General features: G+C 36.4%; 1 protein-coding gene across 1 annotated transcript; it reads left to right on the forward strand.

Annotated features, from left to right (window-relative positions):
* Window positions 1-11,330: 11,330 nt before the first annotated feature.
* On the forward strand, window positions 11,331-12,224 carry LOC128221725 (acanthoscurrin-2-like). Its single transcript, XM_052930325.1, has 2 exons — window positions 11,331-11,565; window positions 12,109-12,224. Exons 1-2 carry the CDS (start codon window positions 11,331-11,333, stop codon window positions 12,222-12,224), a joined length of 351 nt encoding a protein of 116 aa, XP_052786285.1.
* Window positions 12,225-17,540: the final 5,316 nt, after the last annotated feature.

The following is a 17,540-nucleotide window of genomic DNA, read 5'->3' on the forward strand; positions in this document are numbered from 1 at the left end:
GCGACTTTCTCAGGTTTTATACCGTAAGCCATTAAACTCAATAGTGATACATAACCATTAAAGGGACTTTCTCAGGTTTTATACCGTAAGCCATTTAACTCAATAGTGATACATAACCATTAAAGGGACTTTCTCAGGTTTTATACCGTAAGCCATTTAAATTGATAGTGATATATAACCATTAAAGGGACTTTCTCAGGTTTTATACCGTAAGCCATTTAAAATGATAGTGATATATAACCATTAAAGGGACTTTCTCAGGTTTTAAACCGTAAACCATTTAAAATGATAGTGATATATAACCATTAAAGGGACTTTCTCAGGTTTTATACCGTAAGCAATTTATATTGATAGTGATATATAACCATTAAAGGGACTTTCTCAGGTTTTATATCGTAAGCAATTTATATTGATAGTGATATATAACCATTAAAGGGACTTTCTCAGGTGTTATACCGTAAGCAATTTATATTGATAGTGATATATAACCATTAAAGGGACTTTCTCAGGTTTTATACCGTAAACCATTTAAATTAATAGTGATACATAACCATTAAAGGGACTTTCTCAGGAGTTATATCGTAAGCAATTTATATTGATAGTGATATATAACCATTAAAGGGACTTTCTCAGGTGTTATACCGTAAGCAATTAATATTGATAGTGATATATAACCATTAAAGGGACTTTCTCAGGTTTTATACCGTAAGCCATTTAAATTAATAGTGATACATAACCATTAAAGGAACTTTCTCAGGTTTTAAACCGTACGACTTTAAAATTAATAGTGATTTAAATTGATAGTGATACATAACCATTAAAGGGACATTTTTAAGATTTTAAACCGTTAGCCATTTAAATTCATAGTGATATTTATCCATTAAAGGGACTTTCTCAGGGTTTAAAATTAAAAGGGAAACATAATCATTGAAGGGACTTCTTTAAGTTTTATACCGTAAGCCAATACAATTAAAGGAAAAACATAATTGTTGAAGGGACTTTCTAAGGGTTTATATAGTCTGACATTAAACTCAAAGGTGATAAATAACGGTTAACGAGCCTTTCTCAGGTTATATACGGTCTGATCATTAATTTAAAGGTTCGTGTGCAATGTAAAACAATACATGCGACAACCAGAAGTATGAATGAGTGGTCTTATATACACAAATGTTTGGATATATATATCAAAATACCTCAATCTGCGAAAAGAAAACCGTTATCAACGCAATTCAATGCTGAACATATGATAGAATAATTGAATTTTACTAAGGTTTCTTATAAAGTTTGTCTGTGTTTTTTATTTATTTAATTACAATTGGTGCCATCATATTACCAAACATACGACCATACATAGTAAGATCAGGAAATTCAGGTTAATATTAACGAAGTATCAAAATACTCGTATTCAGATTTTAACTCATTTCTCTTAAACACCCTGCCAAATAATTCCAGTATTTCCAAATGTTAAAAACATGTCACGTTACAACCAAGAAAATGCGATTCGGATATCGAATGTACGGTGCGGACGTTGATAAGATTACCCAATTAATAACAAGAATCACTCTAAATAATTATGGGGGATTCTCCAATATAAGTCAATAGTGGGCCGTCCTTCTAGACGATCGAATCCAAAATGGGAAATAATGAAACTACAATGATCTTTAACTTTACTGTACTTTGTGCAGTCATCACTCTCGCTTTTCACCAAGGCGGACTGAGTTATCTTTCCTGCCAGGGCGCATGTGAGTCAAGTTTGTGGTCACCAAGTCGTACAAGTTTGTTTCCTACGGGTGCTTCGGTTTCCCCTACAACACAAGGACACACTCTCGCCTAACATCGCACCAAAGAGTGATGTATGTTTTAGTCCTAATATTCTGCACATGTACAGATAAAGGAATTCAAAATAGACAAATATAATACAAGTAAATTCATTATTCAAATTTAAAAGCAACACATGGTGTCCGTGTAAAGACTGTTTATTTAAAATTGAATTCATATTAATCTTATGATGCCATGTTTATGTCATGTTTATAAATATATTTGTATATGAGAGGGTAATATATGGACATGGACTGGTGTGCGGTATAAGATTGAATGACGTGAGATCTTATGCCTATCAAACCTTAATTATTAATAGTTGCGAAACGTCTTACATAGTCAGTAACATCACGCTTGCTGATATAAATATCATGTATATCAATCGGAGAGACATTTGTGTTTGCTATTGTTACACGGCATTGAACACATTGCCTGCTGCTTTGTACATTGTGCTTTCTTACTTGCACATCTTGCAGTATTGAATCCCCTATTCGTTAATTTAGCATGTGATTTGCAAGCTTCGTGAAAAATGCACATCTTGCAGTATTGCATCCTCTATTCGTTAAATGGGCATCTGTCTTGCTAGCTTCGCGAAAGTTGCAAATCTTGCATAATTGCATTCTGTCTTCGTTAATTGGACATCTGTTTTGCTAGCTTCGCGAAAGTTGCAAATCTTGCAAAATTGCATTCTCTCTACGTTAATTGGACATCTGTTTTGCTACCTTCGCGAAAGATGCAAATCTTGCAAAATTGCATTCTCTCTACATTAATTGGGCATCTGTTTTGTTAGCTTCGCGAAAGTTGCACATCTCGCAGTATTGCATACTCTATTAGTTAATTGGGGATCTGTCTTGCTAGCTTTGTGAAAGTTGCACATCTTGCAGTATTCCATCCTCTCTTTGTTAATTGGGCATCTATCTTGCTAGCTTTGTGAAAGTAGCACATCTTGCAGTATTCCATCCTCTCTTCGTTAATTGGGCATCTGTATTGCTAGCTTTGTGAAAATTGCACATCTTGCAGTATTCCAGCCTCTCTTCGTTAACTGGGCATCTATCTTGCTAGCTTTGTGAAAGTAGCACATCTTGCAGTATTGCATCCACTCTTCGTTAATCGGGCATCTGTCTTGCTACCTTTGTGAAAGTAGCACATCTTCTAGTATTGCAGCCTCTTTTCGTTAATTGGGCATCTGTCTTGCTAGCTTTGTGAAAGTAGCACATCTTGCAGTATTGCATCCACTCTTCGTTAATTGGGCATCTGTCTTGCTACCTTTGTGAAAGTAGCACATCTTCTAGTATTGCAGCCTCTTTTCGTTAATTGGGCATCAATCTTGCTAGCTTTGTGAAAGTTGCACATAATGCAGTATTGCATCTCCTATTCGTTAATTGCGCATCTGTCTTGCTAGCTTCGCGAAAGTTGCACATCTTGCAGTATTGTATCTCTATTTGTTAATTGGACATCTGTTTTGCTGGCTTCGCGAAAGTTGCACATCTTGCAGTATTGCAGCCTCTGTTCGTTAATTTGGCATCTATTTTGCTAGCTTCGCGAAAGTTGCACATATTGCAGTATTGCATCTCCTATTCGTTAATTGCGCATCTGTCTTGCTAGCTTCGCGAAAGTTGCACATCTTGCAGTATTGTATCTCTATTTGTTAATTGGGCATCTGTTTTGCTGGCTTCGCGAAAGTTGCACATCTTGCAGTATTGCAGACTCTGTTCGTTAATTTGGCATCTATTTTGCTAGCTTCGCGAAAGTTGCACATATTGCAGTATTGCAGCCTTTCTTCGTTAATTGAACATCTGTCTTGCTAGCTTCGCGAAAGTTGCCCATCTTGCAGTATTGCATCCTCTATTCGTTAAATGGGCATCTGTCTTGCTGGGTATCTGTCTTGCTAGCTATTCGAAAATTGCACATCTTGCAGAATTCCATCCCCTATTCGTTAATTGGACATCTGTCTTGCTAGCTTCGTGAAAGTTGTACATCTTGCAGTATTGCATCCTCTCTTCGTTAATTGGGCATCTGTCTTGCTAGCTTCGTGAAAGTTGCACATCTTGCAGTATTGCATCCTCTCTTCGTTAATTGGACATCTGTCTTGCTAGCTTCGTGAAAATTGCACATCTTGTAGTATTGCATCCTCTCTGCGTTAATTGGGCATCTGTCTAGCTAGCTTGGTGAAAGTTACACATATTGCAGTATTACATCCTCTATTCGTTAATTGGGCATCTGTCTTGCTAGCTTCGTGAAATTTGTACATCTTGCAGTAATGCATCCTCTATTCGTTAACTGGGCATCCGTCTTGCAAGCTTGGTGAAAGTTGCACATCTTGCAGTATTGCATTCTATATTCGTTAATTGGGCATCTGTCTTGCTAGCTTCGTGAAATCTGCAGATTTTGCAGTATTGCATTCTCTTTGTGTTAATTGGGCATCTGTCTTTCTGGGCATCTGTCTTGCTAGCTTCGTGAAAGTTGCATATCTTGCTGTATTGAATTCACTATTTGTTAATTGGGCATCTGTCTGGCTAGCTTCGTGAAAGTTGCACATCTCGCAGTATTGAATTCACTATTTGTTAATTGGACATCTGTCTTGCTAGCTTTGTGAAAGTTGCCCACCTTGCAGTATTGAATTCACTATTCGTTAATTGGGCATCTGTCTGACTAGCTTCGTGAAAGTTTCACATCTTGCAGTATTGCATCCACTATTTGTTAATTGGGCAGCTCTCATGCTAGTTTCGTGAAAGTTGCACATCCTGCAGTATTGCATCCTCTATTCGTTAAATGGGCATCTGTCTTGCTGGGTATCTGTCTTGCTAGCTATTCGAAAATTGCACATCTTGCAGAATTCCATCCCCTATTCGTTAATTGGACATCTGTCTTGCTAGCTTCGTGAAAGTTGCACATCTTGCAGTATTGCATCCTCTCTTCGTTAATTGGGCATCTGTCTTGCTAGCTTCGTGAAAGTTGCACATCTTGCAGTATTGCATCCTCTCTTCGTTAATTGGACATCTGTCTTGCTAGCTTCGTGAAAATTGCACATCTTGTAGTATTGCATCCTCTCTGCGTTAATTGGGCATCTGTCTAGCTAGCTTGGTGAAAGTTACACATATTGCAGTATTACATCCTCTATTCGTTAATTGGGCATCTGTCTTGCTAGCTTCGTGAAATTTGTACATCTTGCAGTAATGCATCCTCTATTCGTTAACTGGGCATCCGTCTTGCAAGCTTGGTGAAAGTTGCACATCTTGCAGTATTGCATTCTATATTCGTTAATTGGGCATCTGTCTTGCTAGCTTCGTGAAATCTGCAGATTTTGCAGTATTGCATTCTCTTTGTGTTAATTGGGCATCTGTCTTTCTGGGCATCTGTCTTGCTAGCTTCGTAAAAGTTGCATATCTTGCTGTATTGAATTCACTATTTGTTAATTGGGCATCTGTCTGGCTAGCTTCGTGAAAATTTCACATCTTGCAGTAATGCATCCATTTTTTGTTATTTGGTCAGCTCTCTTGCTAGCTTCGTGAAAGTTGCACATCTTGCAATATTGAATCCTCTATTCGTTAATTGGGCATCGGTCTTGCTAGCTAAGCGAAAGTTGCACATCTTGCAGTATTTCATCCTCTATTCGTTAAATGGGCATCTGTCTTTCTGAGCATCTGTCTTGCTAGCTTCGCGAAAATTGCAGTATTGCATTCTCTATTCGTTAATTGGGCATCTGTCTTGCTAGCTTCGTGAAATTTGCACTTCTTGCAGTATTGCATCTTCTATTCGTTAATTGGGCATCTGTCTTGCTAGCTTGATGAAAGTTGCACATCTTGCAGTATTGCATCTTCTATGCGTTAATTGGGCATCTGTCTTTCTGGGCATCTGTCTTGCTAGCTTCGTGAAAGTTGCACATCTCGCAGTATTGAATTCACTATTTGTTAATTGGACATCTGTCTTGCTAGCTTTGTGAAAGTTGCCCACCTTGCAGTATTGAATTCACTATTCGTTAATTGGGCATCTGTCTGACTAGCTTCGTGAAAGTTTCACATCTTGCAGTATTGCATCCACTATTTGTTAATTGGGCAGCTCTCATGCTAGTTTCGTGAAAGTTGCACATCCTGCAGTATTGCATCCTCTATTTGTTAAATGGGAATCTGTCTTGCTGGGCATCTGTCTTGCTAGGTTCGCGAAAGTTGCACATCTTGCAGTATTGCATCCTCTATTCGTTAATTGGGCATCTGTCTTGCTAGCTAAGCGAAAGTTGCACATCTTGCAGTATTTCATCCTCTATTCGTTAAATGGGCATCTGTCTTTCTGGGCATCTGTTTAGCTAGCTTCGCGAAATTTGCTTATCTTGCAGTATTGCAACCTCTCTTCGTTAACTGGGCATCTGACTTGCTAGCATTGTGAAAGTTGCACAACGTACAGTATTGTATCCTTTATTCATTGTTTGGGCATCTGTTTTGCTAGCTTCGTGAAAGTTACTTTCTTTTATCATGGCTGGTTCAACGTTAGCCTATGCATTCATGCACATGTGTAGGTGTTCTTTATTACATAGCGGTCAATTGTCAATTAATTTATTCGTTTCAGATAAAATCGTTATTAAAACTGTCTTTACCTCTAGCTAGCTTTACAGCTTACTTCCTGACTTACTTGTCTTCCTTATTTTCTAATATTCAACATGAATATCTAATGTCAGCAAACATCAGGACGAATACTACGTAGCCGAATTTAGCAAACATGATGCAAATGTCACTAATATGAGTGCTTTTTTATTTCACCAGGTAGCTCTGCGCAAACAATATCGGTAATTTCTAAAAATAGTTTTAACACATGGAACGGTGACAGGCATAAGCGTGCAGTTCAAAATATAATACATTGGTAACTGGTCAAAAAATCCGTTCAGTTCCGTATAACTTTGCGAACTTTCGCCCTCCTGTGCCCAAAACGGAACTGTTATACATTCTGCTTCGTGGCTCATCACATAGTACTTGCTTCAATATGCTTAACGGTCGTAAGGAGAATTTCCAATGTTTCCAAATGATTAATATACTCCAAACTCCTGCAGCTAAAGTATTACAATTCCGTTGTTAACATTCAAAATAAATTGATTGGAATTTAGCATGAAGAAACATAACCAATATAATAGCATTTAATCACACATTGGCTCAAATGATGAATTAAGGATACAATATGACAAGACATACAAGCCAGAACGCAGGATGTAATGTTTGTTTCAATATCGCCCAGTGTCCATAAACAATCTTATATCAGTTCCCTGCCTAAATCATCTTTTTTGGGGGTCATATTAAGAAATGTAAGCATATGTTAATTCATTTTGGCGATCTACAGAAAATAGAGCAAGCGCAGCGAGGTCGCACTAAACTAAATTTGGTGTTTGATTAGTTGACACACTAGGTCCACACTTTGTGTAGTCACGTGGTAATTTGGCGCGAAAGTAGTTGGTTGATTGCACTGGCTTTTTGAATATGTTAATAAAAGCAAGTGAAATTGATTGATGTTTGTACAAAAATGGGAAAGCATTGAACAAATGATCGTTCACAATACCTTTCGTTTATAAATTGTTGATATTCAGAGTATTAGAATTACCTTAGAGTTGATTGCACCTTTTTATTCATTATGATCAATAAGAGATTCCACATTTTGATATTGAATTTGTTTGATTGGTTTTATATTACAAATATCATTTTTAAGGTAAAAACGTGAATGAGATTTGTATATGAATATTGTCACATTTAAGTTGTGCACGGAATAGATGACAATACGATTTGATAGATGAATAAATTTTCTTTGATGAGGGTTTTGTTGGCTTGGCTTGACCCAACTAAAATTGCTTCGATTAGAGTGTTGTTGGCTAGGCTTGACCGCACTTATATTGCTTCGATTAGAGTTTCGATTGCCTGGCTTCAATTCACTAAAGTTGCTTTGATTGGGGTGTTGCTGACTAGACTTGACCTCACTAAATTTTCTTTGATAAGGGTGCTGTTGCCTTAGCTTGACCGTACATTTTTTTTTTATTAAGATGTGGTAAGCTAGCCCTGACCTCACTGAGTTTTCTTTGATTAGTGTGTTGCTGGTTTGGCTTGACCGCAAACAAATATTTTATAAGGGTGTTGTTGTCTTGGCTTGACCGCACTAAAATTGTTTCAAGTAGGATGTAATTGGCTTGGCTTGAGCGAACTAAAATTTCTTTGATAAGGATGTTGTTGGCCAGGCTTGACCGCACTAAGTATTTTATGATTAGGGTCTGTTGGCTAGGCTTGAGCTCACTAAAATTTCTTCATTCAGTGTGTTTATGGCTAAACATCACCTCAATAATCTTTTCTTTTAGTTTGCTATTTACTAGGTTGACCGCACTAAATATTTTCTTTCAATATCCCTTTTGCTGTGATCACCTTCACCGTTGGCTAGGGGTTGAACTCACTAAAATTTCTTCGATAAGTTTGTTATTGGCTTGTCTTGACCTAACTAACGTTTTTTTCGACTTTTTGTTGTTGGCTAGGATAAACCTAACTAACGTTTTTTTCGAGTATTTGATGTTGGCTAGGCATGACCTAATTAAAGTTCCTTCAATCATTTTGCTATTCGCTAGGCTTGACCTAACGGAAGTTTCTTCAATCTGTATGCTGTTGGCCTCGCTTAACCTTACAAAAAGTCGATAAATTTGATGCTGGTTAGGCTTGAACTTATTTATGCTTCTTCGATTAGTGTGTTGTTGGCTAAAGTTTCTTCGATAAGCTAGGCTTATTCTTGACCCCGCTAAAATGTCATTTATCATTGTTCTGTTGGCTAGACTTGACCTAAGTAAAGTTTCTTCGTTAAGCTTGCTGTTTACTAATCTTTACGGCACCAATGTGTCTTTTCATTAATGTATATTTTGAATATTTCACCTGTTTTTTAATGTGCCCTTGGCTTGATTTGACCTCACTTATGTTTTTTTGTTCTATTCATGTATTGTTGGCTAAGCTTAACGTCACTATCGTAGCTTCGATTACTCTGCTGTTGACTAAGCTGAATGTCACTATCGTTGCTTCAATTACTCTGCTGCAGCCTAAACTTGATCACATTATCGTTTCTTTAATAACTCTGCTGTTGGCTAGACTTGACCTCACTATCGTTTCTTCGCTTACACGGCTGTTGGCTAAGCTTGACCTTACGGTCGTTTCTTCGACTTCTCTGTTGTTAGCTAAGCTTGACCTCACTCTCGTTTCTTCGATTACTCTGCTGTTGGCTAAGCTTGACCCTACGATCGTGTCTTCGATTACTCTACTTTTGACTAAGCTTGACCTCACTATCGTTTCTTCGATTACTGTGCTGTTGGCTAAGCTTGACCTTACTATCGTTTTTTCGATTACTCTGCTGTTGGCTGGGTTTGACCTCACTATCGTTTCAACGATTACTCTACTGTTGGCTAAGCCTGACCACACTTTCGTTCTTTCGATTACTCTGCTGTTGACTCAGCTTGACCTCACTATCGTTTGTTCGATTACTCTGCTGTTGGCTAAGCTTGACCTCACTATCGTTCCTTCGATTACTCTACTGTTGGCTAGACTTGATCTCACTATCGTTTCTTCGATTACTCTACTGTTGGCTAGACTTGATCTCACTATCATTTCTTCGATTACACTGCTGTTGGCTAAATTTGTCCGCACTAACGTTTCTTCGATTACTCTGCTGTTGGCTAAGCCTGACTTCACTCTTGTTTCTTCGATTACTCTGCTGTTGGCTTGGCCTTACCTCACAATCGTTTCTTCGATTACTCTACTGTTGGCTAAGCCTGACCACACTTTCGTTCTTTCGAATTCTCTACTGTTGGCTAGGTTTGCCCTCACTATTGTTCTTCGATTACGCTACTGTTGGCTAGGCCTGACCTCACTATCGTTTCTTCGATTCCTCTACTGTTGGCTAAGCCTGACCGAACTTTCGTTCTTTCGATTTCTCTACGTTTGGCTAGGTTTGACCTCACTATCGTTTTTTCGAATACTCTACTGTTGGCTAGGCCTGACCTCACTATCGTCTCTTCGATTACTCTACTGTTGGCTAAGCCTGACCACACTCGTTCTTTCGATTACTCTGCTGTTGACTCAGCCTGGCCTCACTATCTTTTCTTCGATTACTCTCCTGTTGGCTTAATTCGTCCGCATTAACGTTCTTCGATTACTCTTCTGTTGGCTAATCTTGACCACACTTTCGTTTCTTCGATTACGCTACTGTTGGATTAGCTTGACCTCACTATCGTCTTTTTCGATTAATCGGCTAATTGCTAAATTGTCTTCTTTGTGTGCTTGGCTCGGCTTGACCTCACTGTCGTTTTTTTCGATTAATCTGCTGTTGGCTAGGCTTGATCTAACTAAATTGTCTTCGATTTGTGTGCTTGGCTAGGATTGACGTCACTAATTTGTCTTCGATTAGTTTGTTTTTCTGCGATTGACCTCACTAGATTGTCCTTGATTAGTGTGCTTGGCTAAGCTTGACCTGAATAAATTGTCCCTGATTAGTGTGCTTCGCTAGGCTTGACCTGACTTAATTGTCTTTAACGGTTTCTTCAAACACCTAAGTGCTGGACTATCCTAAACACACGATTTCCAGCGTTCTCCACGTTAATATTTTTTGTATTGTTAATGTCAAAAACTAGAATTACCGAAAACGGTTCATTTGAGTATAATTTAGATAATCTTTGCTTTGGCTTGGAAAATTTGAATCTTTCCACATGGTTGTTTTGTATGATTAAAATAAGTGTGGATGGATTTTGAGAAATGTGAACACTTCTACATATAAACAACTTACCGTTTTGTTTTTGCACAGTTTCTTTTTTGACATATTGGGCGTTTATACTAAAGTACTTTTTTAAAAGTAAGGGAGTGATTGACTAATATTTATTGACATATCTCGTGCGTCATAGGTATGTTCGTATTAATTGTTCATGTCCTGTACGTATAGGTACATTGGTTGTAGTTATACTTGTGACAAAGGAAGACTACGTTATAAGGTATTTCCCTACTGGGGCCCACGGGGCAAAAGGGAGGGTCATACTTATGAGTATAAATGATCCGATATATCGTGCAATTCAACTATAGGAGAAAGGTTTCCATCTGCTTGGCAAGTGAATGTTTAATATTTAACATTTAATTTACGTGTGTAAGGGACAAATCGAAAATAGCAGTTTAATGTAACCTTTTTTGATAAATTATTGATTTCATCACCTGGAATGTGAATTATGTATGCGGGGAAGGGAAAAATAAATCAAGGGATCTCTATAACTATAAAGCAATAGTTAAGGAAATTTATTATTATAGAATGTGAATTTTAATGTTGATTTTTGTTTTGTGTAACTGTTAATCTGGTTCGGAATTTACAAGTATTATTATAGGTATTCTAAAATAGAGGTTAAAGCACCTAAGTATTCGATGGATGCGTTTAGATATCAAAGATAAAATAATTTTTTAAACACACTATAAAATTTAATAAGGAATCGCTTTGTTGTCTTACAGAGGTGAAAGAATATTATAAAAGCAAAGATGAAGGTCGCCATTGTAACTGGTATCTGCTTGATGAGTGTGGTGTTGCTGGTCACTGCTACGGAACAGTACATGTACACCAGCGGTGTTGGCGCGGGGTACGGTAACTATGGCTACGGGATGGCGGCCATGCCCTACTACGGAGGCGGTGGACAATATGGTGGAGGCGGTTTCGGTGGTGGTTTCGGCGGAGGCAAGGGTGGATTCGGCGGTATTTTCGGGACCATCATTTACTGTAAGTATTTGGAAGAATTTACAATTGCATATAACTTCATTTTTTTCAGAGTGTATATAAACGATTGTTTCATACGGATTGTTTGTTTACAAAACTGTCATTATTCAAAACACACTCCTTGACATGCATACCAAATTCTGGCCATTATAATATTATCAAACCACAAATGTACAAACAACGTACTATTATTTTAAACATTGGGCGAATCGTTCAGAACTGTGTTTTAATTAACAACTTTCTTAACGAAATCGTTATCAACTTTAAAAGAAGTCATATTTGATGAAATGCTCATATATTTGAATAGTACAAGTACAGCTGAAACAGTTGTTTGTTTCGAATAGTGTTAAAAGTTCATAAGTCCACAAGTGTATCTTTTCAACTTCCAGTGCAGTAAGGATTTGAAAGTGATAATGTTTGATAATGACAACAACGTTGTTAACTTTAACAAAATTCTAAATAATCGGCCCATTGCCTCTGCTTTACATTTACAATGATTTTAATAATGCCAAGTGCCTGAACCAATTCTACTGTTCATATTTGCAGTGTTCGTGTTCATTTTCATCATCCAACTTTTGTTCGGCGGCGGTGGTTTGGGCGGCATTGGCGGCGGTTTGGGCGGAATTGGTGGCAAGAGCGGAAAAGGCGGCAACGGTTACTAGACAAGCTTCCGGTGAGAAATTATCCGTTAATTAACCAAGGAGTTTATAATGCTTATATTCATTTATATGGACTTTATAATGTTTATATACATTTATATAGAATTTATAATGTTTATATACATTTATATAGAGTTTATAATGTTAATATACATTCAAATATAATTTAATAATGGTAATATACATTTATATAACATTTTAATGTATAATATAGAGTGTTTAATATTGATATACATTTGATACCTCATTCGGAACACCTCGGACATTTTCCATCGAAACCAACCACAGATGTACATCAATAAAGTTTGAACGTTCATTTTGTGTATCTAAGTTTAAATTGATTGCCAAAAATGTGTATTATTGCATAACTAAATACGAGTCATAAGAGTAAAGTCACGAAGTTTAAATTCTTAAATGAAATTGCTACGTGATTTACTTGCGGAGTAGTAAAATGTAAAGATTTATGACATTGTAAACCGCCCAAAGTTCTTTTCGATAGAAAATGGCCGAGGTTTTCCGAATATTGATTTCCTAGGGACAGCTGAAGTTAATGTGTATGTAGTTATTGAAAACGTTGAGTGATGCAATATCGTATTTTTGTTTATTTCAGATATGGACAGGACCTGAATGATCAATAATATTTCGTATATTTGTTGTAACATTTTGCAGTATTAAACTCACGTTTATCAATACTATCTTGCTCAATGTAAACATGTGTGTTTATTATTTAACCAAACGATAGTCATAACCACTATACGAAGCTATTAACGTGAGTCATCAACGTCACAATCAAGAGGATTTTCTCAAGTTTTATACGGTCATAAAATACATTTTAAAAGGATACATAAACATTTTAGACAGTATACCGTATATACCGTAAGCCATTTACATTGATAGTGATATATAACCATTAAAGGGACTTTCTCAGGGTTTATACCGTAAGCCATTTAAATTGATAGTGATATGTAACCATTAAAGGGTCTTTCTCAGGGTTTATACCGTAAGCCATTTAAATTGATAGTGATATATAACCATTAAAGGGACTTTCCCAGGGTTTATAACGTAAGACATTTAAATTAATAGTGATATGTAACAATTAAAGGGTCTTTCTCAGGGTTTATAACGTAAGCCATTTAAATTGATAGTGATATGTAACCATTAAAGGGACTTTCTCAGGTTTTATACCGTAAGCCATTTAAATTAAAAGTTAAACATAACCATTAAAGGGACTTCTTTAGGTTATATACCGTAAGCCATTACAATTATAGGAAATCATTATCGCTAAAGGGATTTTCTGTGTGTTTATATAGTCTGACATTTAACTCAGGTGATAAATAACGGTTAATGACTCTTTCCCAGGTTATATACAGTCTGACTATTAATTTAAAGGCACATGTGCAATTTAAAACAATACATGCGACAATATTATATTATTTACGTGTACTTCGTGCGGTTAATGTGTACTTTGTGCGGTTAACGTGTACTTTGTGTGGTTATCGCTCTCACCAAGGCGAACTGAGTTATATTTCCTGCTTGTCAGTGTTGTTTGTAGTCACCAAGCCGTAAAATAGGTTTCCCCACAACACCATACCACATTCTCGCTTAACATTGCGTCGAAGAGGGTTATTAATATAATAGCATTAATTCTTGTTTTCACAATTGTTGTAAAATAAACACGTTTAAACATAGCCTACAGCGCAGGAGTGATATGACCCCATGCAATATTTTTCATATATAAGTAGTGTAATAACTATGCAAATTAGGTAATCACATCATAGAAAAATGTATTCATACGCGCAAAAACGTAAAAATACAACAACATCAAATATAATGTTTCAAAAGAAATCCTGTCGATGTCAACAAACTCAGCTCCACGATAAATCGAACGGTGAAGAAGACTGGGCCTAATCCGAACACCGACCGCTTGATCACAGCGCCAAAACATACCTCGTCCAGGAATTGAATCATGAATGTTTCTGCGAACCAGATTATGCAAATATCGGGTCCCAACAACATTGCATCTTTAAACAACCATAGTCACATTAATCCAAATCAACACAAGGAAATATTCAATATCCTGAAACACATTGAAAATATACCTGTACAATGCTCAGTCTATGGACACAGTCCGCCAGCAATGCTCAACTTTACACAGTCACTAATTCCACATGAAATCTCACTTTTCTTCGGTTTGATTTTACAACATTTGGTGCTCCAAATCACAGAGGTCAATCTCATTATGTATATCTATCGAAATGACAAAAATCCAAGATGTAATTAAACAGCTACACAGCGAATTTGCACCACTGAAAGCGACTGAGACATATGATGACGTTAAACACAATGGCGATTTGGTCAGTTTCTACACCGGAATCCCAAATCTAGTTGTGTTTGAAGCTTAGTTTGATGAAATCAACGATGAATCTGCAGTGCGGACATCAAGGCGTAAACTTTACTATAAAGATTCAGATGGAGGACGTCTAAGAACTCTAAGTGTTCTGGATGATTTTTATGGTGTTGATGCGTCTTCGTGTTGGTCGGTTATTTGGAGATCTAGGTACTTGGTTTTGTATATCCACTTTACGATGTAGTGACATTGTTGAAAGAAGGATCAACTATTTACATGTACAATTACCCTTTCTTGTTCAATGGCCATCTCCACTGGTAGTGAAAAATAACATGCCTAAAAATTTAAAGAGAAATATTCTAACACTTGAGTTATAATTGACTGAACTGAAATTTAGAGTGAAAAATCCAGCTCCCTGTCATTGAAAAGTTTAATGTAAAGTAATTACAAGTCTCACATCACTCATAAGATTTTGGTGGGTATAATCCAAAATGGTGTTGTAACTTTTGTTTCTTACTGTTGGATGGGCTTGTACTAATGACAAGAAACTCGCATAAAAATGTGGGCTATTGGACTTGCTCGAAAGAGACGCCATAATGGTTGATAAGGGTTTCACTATTACAGATCTTAGTACTTCAAGAGGCATTCATCTCATTATTCCACCATTTAAACAGAAAGGAAAATAAATCTCTGAACGTGAGGTACAAAAGATATTGCAAGTTTAAGAATACATGTTCAAAGGCAAATGTAGAGAATCAAGAACTTTCGAATATTGCATGGCAATAGTCCTATAAGACAGTCAAGGGGAAATCCTAAGGTGTTCAAAATATGCACATATTTGTCAAATCTATAGCCACGACTTGACCAATAACAGCTCATGTGTCAATGAAAGCGTTTGTGTTTATCAAGCATTAGATTAAGGGATGTGTAACAACATCTGCCTTGTATTTTGTGGTTTTATAATTTGTAACATTTCTAAGAATAAAAGTCAAAGATCACTTATTTAGTTTGGCTCTGAAGTAAGTTTTTTTTTTTATTTGCCACGTGTATTGATCTCCCAAGTACTTCAAATCATGAATATTGAATTGCTCAATCTCTTAAAGGATTCTTCAGTATGAACCATTTTCATATCAGTTTCATAATTGAACTAAGTTCAAATAAGAATATGGAAGAGAGCCATAGATCAAACTGGAATGCTCGACAAATGTTGACTTAAAGATACATTAAATAAACAAAACTTTATATCTATTTAAACAAGGGTTAAACCCTATGCTAAATATGTGAGAGAGTATGTTCATTGTATTTCACATTGTGAATTAAGGTATCCGGCCAACACATATAGTGAGTGTGTACGCCTGGTGACACCAAGTTTTTTTTTTGTGGCGTATGAAAGAATTCCATGATTGGAGAAATCATATTCATAACTAATACTAATTGATACTGGAAACATGTACACCAAGTTTCATCGAAATATCTTTGAACATTTTTTTGAGTAATGTCCCAATGTTTAAAGGGATTATACACCAGAATGGCATTGTAAAAAAACCCAAATAAATGAGGTCCGGTTCGAACCGGAGTCGCCAAAATTGCTGTCGAGTGTTGCTTCCACTTTTCTACGAAGGCTTACCCTAAACCGTTGGAATATTTAAGCTATATACCTAACTTGGTAATATCACGTGATAAAATCGACTAGCCAATCACGCATAAGAATGAATTCTACTAAGTCAACATACTTTCTTTTTTTTGTGGAAAAATATGGAAAAACTGCGAAAACTAAATTAATTATAAACTATGTGGTACTTCAGCCAATAAATTTCAATTCATTGTACACATCGATACCAAGTCTATGTCAGTTTTTTGACAATATTCTTTTTTATTTCGCTATTTCATCATACAGTGTATAGCCCCTTTTTTGCAACATGCGAACATAAGACAAGGTCTTCATAAGATAGTAACACTTGTCTGTTGTTTTTAATTAGCAAGTCTGAAAAGTTGAACAACTCAACAGTCTTGAGTTATTGGCTTTGCAGTAGCCACATGTAAACCAATATTAATTTGAACATCTTCAATTGTTTTTGAGTTTAAATCAGCTTTTTTAAACAATGGCGATATAAAAATTATCACCAGAACAATAAAAAAATGCAATAATAACACAATTGAAAGGTTAAAAATATTTCCATTTATTAAGCTCAGAAATACATCCCTGCAAACTTCATAAATGAAAAGTAAACGTAGAAAAATGTCAAACATAAAACAAGGAAATAACTAAAGTAGATTTACAGCATCACCTGATCACAATATGTTGACAAATAGTACACGTACTTCCAAAATACCGTCATTTTTATAGAATTACAACTTTTCAGTTCATGGTTTCAAAATCATATTAACAATTAAGTCATTTTGGAGTTTCATTTTAAATATAGTTATTTAAATAACTGAAAGCAAACAAGATATACACATAAATTGCCATTATTGATCATTCAAATGTACATGTATGTACAAAACATAATTAGACTATGTACAGATCAATTAAACAGACTCATTCACCTTTTAACACGTTGTGCGTACAATTCGGTAATGTATGATTCAAGGGAAAATCTGGCAAGTTGATACAATATTTTTTTCAGCCAAAATGATTCACAAAATGCCATTTTCTGTATAGAAAGACCTACACATGTCCAAACTACAAAACCGCACAATTTCCGCACATTGTCCTCACAGCTTCCTCGGGGTTTTACATTCGCCATTTCTTAGAGGCAGGAGTGGCACCCAGGTAGGGTCTGTCAGCACATACACCAATACCATTGTCTTTAACTGCTAGTCATTTGTGGTCAGTTTACATTGCCTTCGCATACATTCTCTTAGCAGCCTTTTCATGTTTCTTTCCATACTCTGTGTATTTGCTTGTGATATTACCATACATCATCTGGCGCAGAAGTCCGTCAGGTTCGGTTGTTTCTTTACAACGACAG

This window comes from Mya arenaria, chromosome 16 (genome assembly GCF_026914265.1).
Source record: "Mya arenaria isolate MELC-2E11 chromosome 16, ASM2691426v1".
Taxonomy (NCBI): Eukaryota; Metazoa; Mollusca; class Bivalvia; order Myida; family Myidae; genus Mya; species Mya arenaria.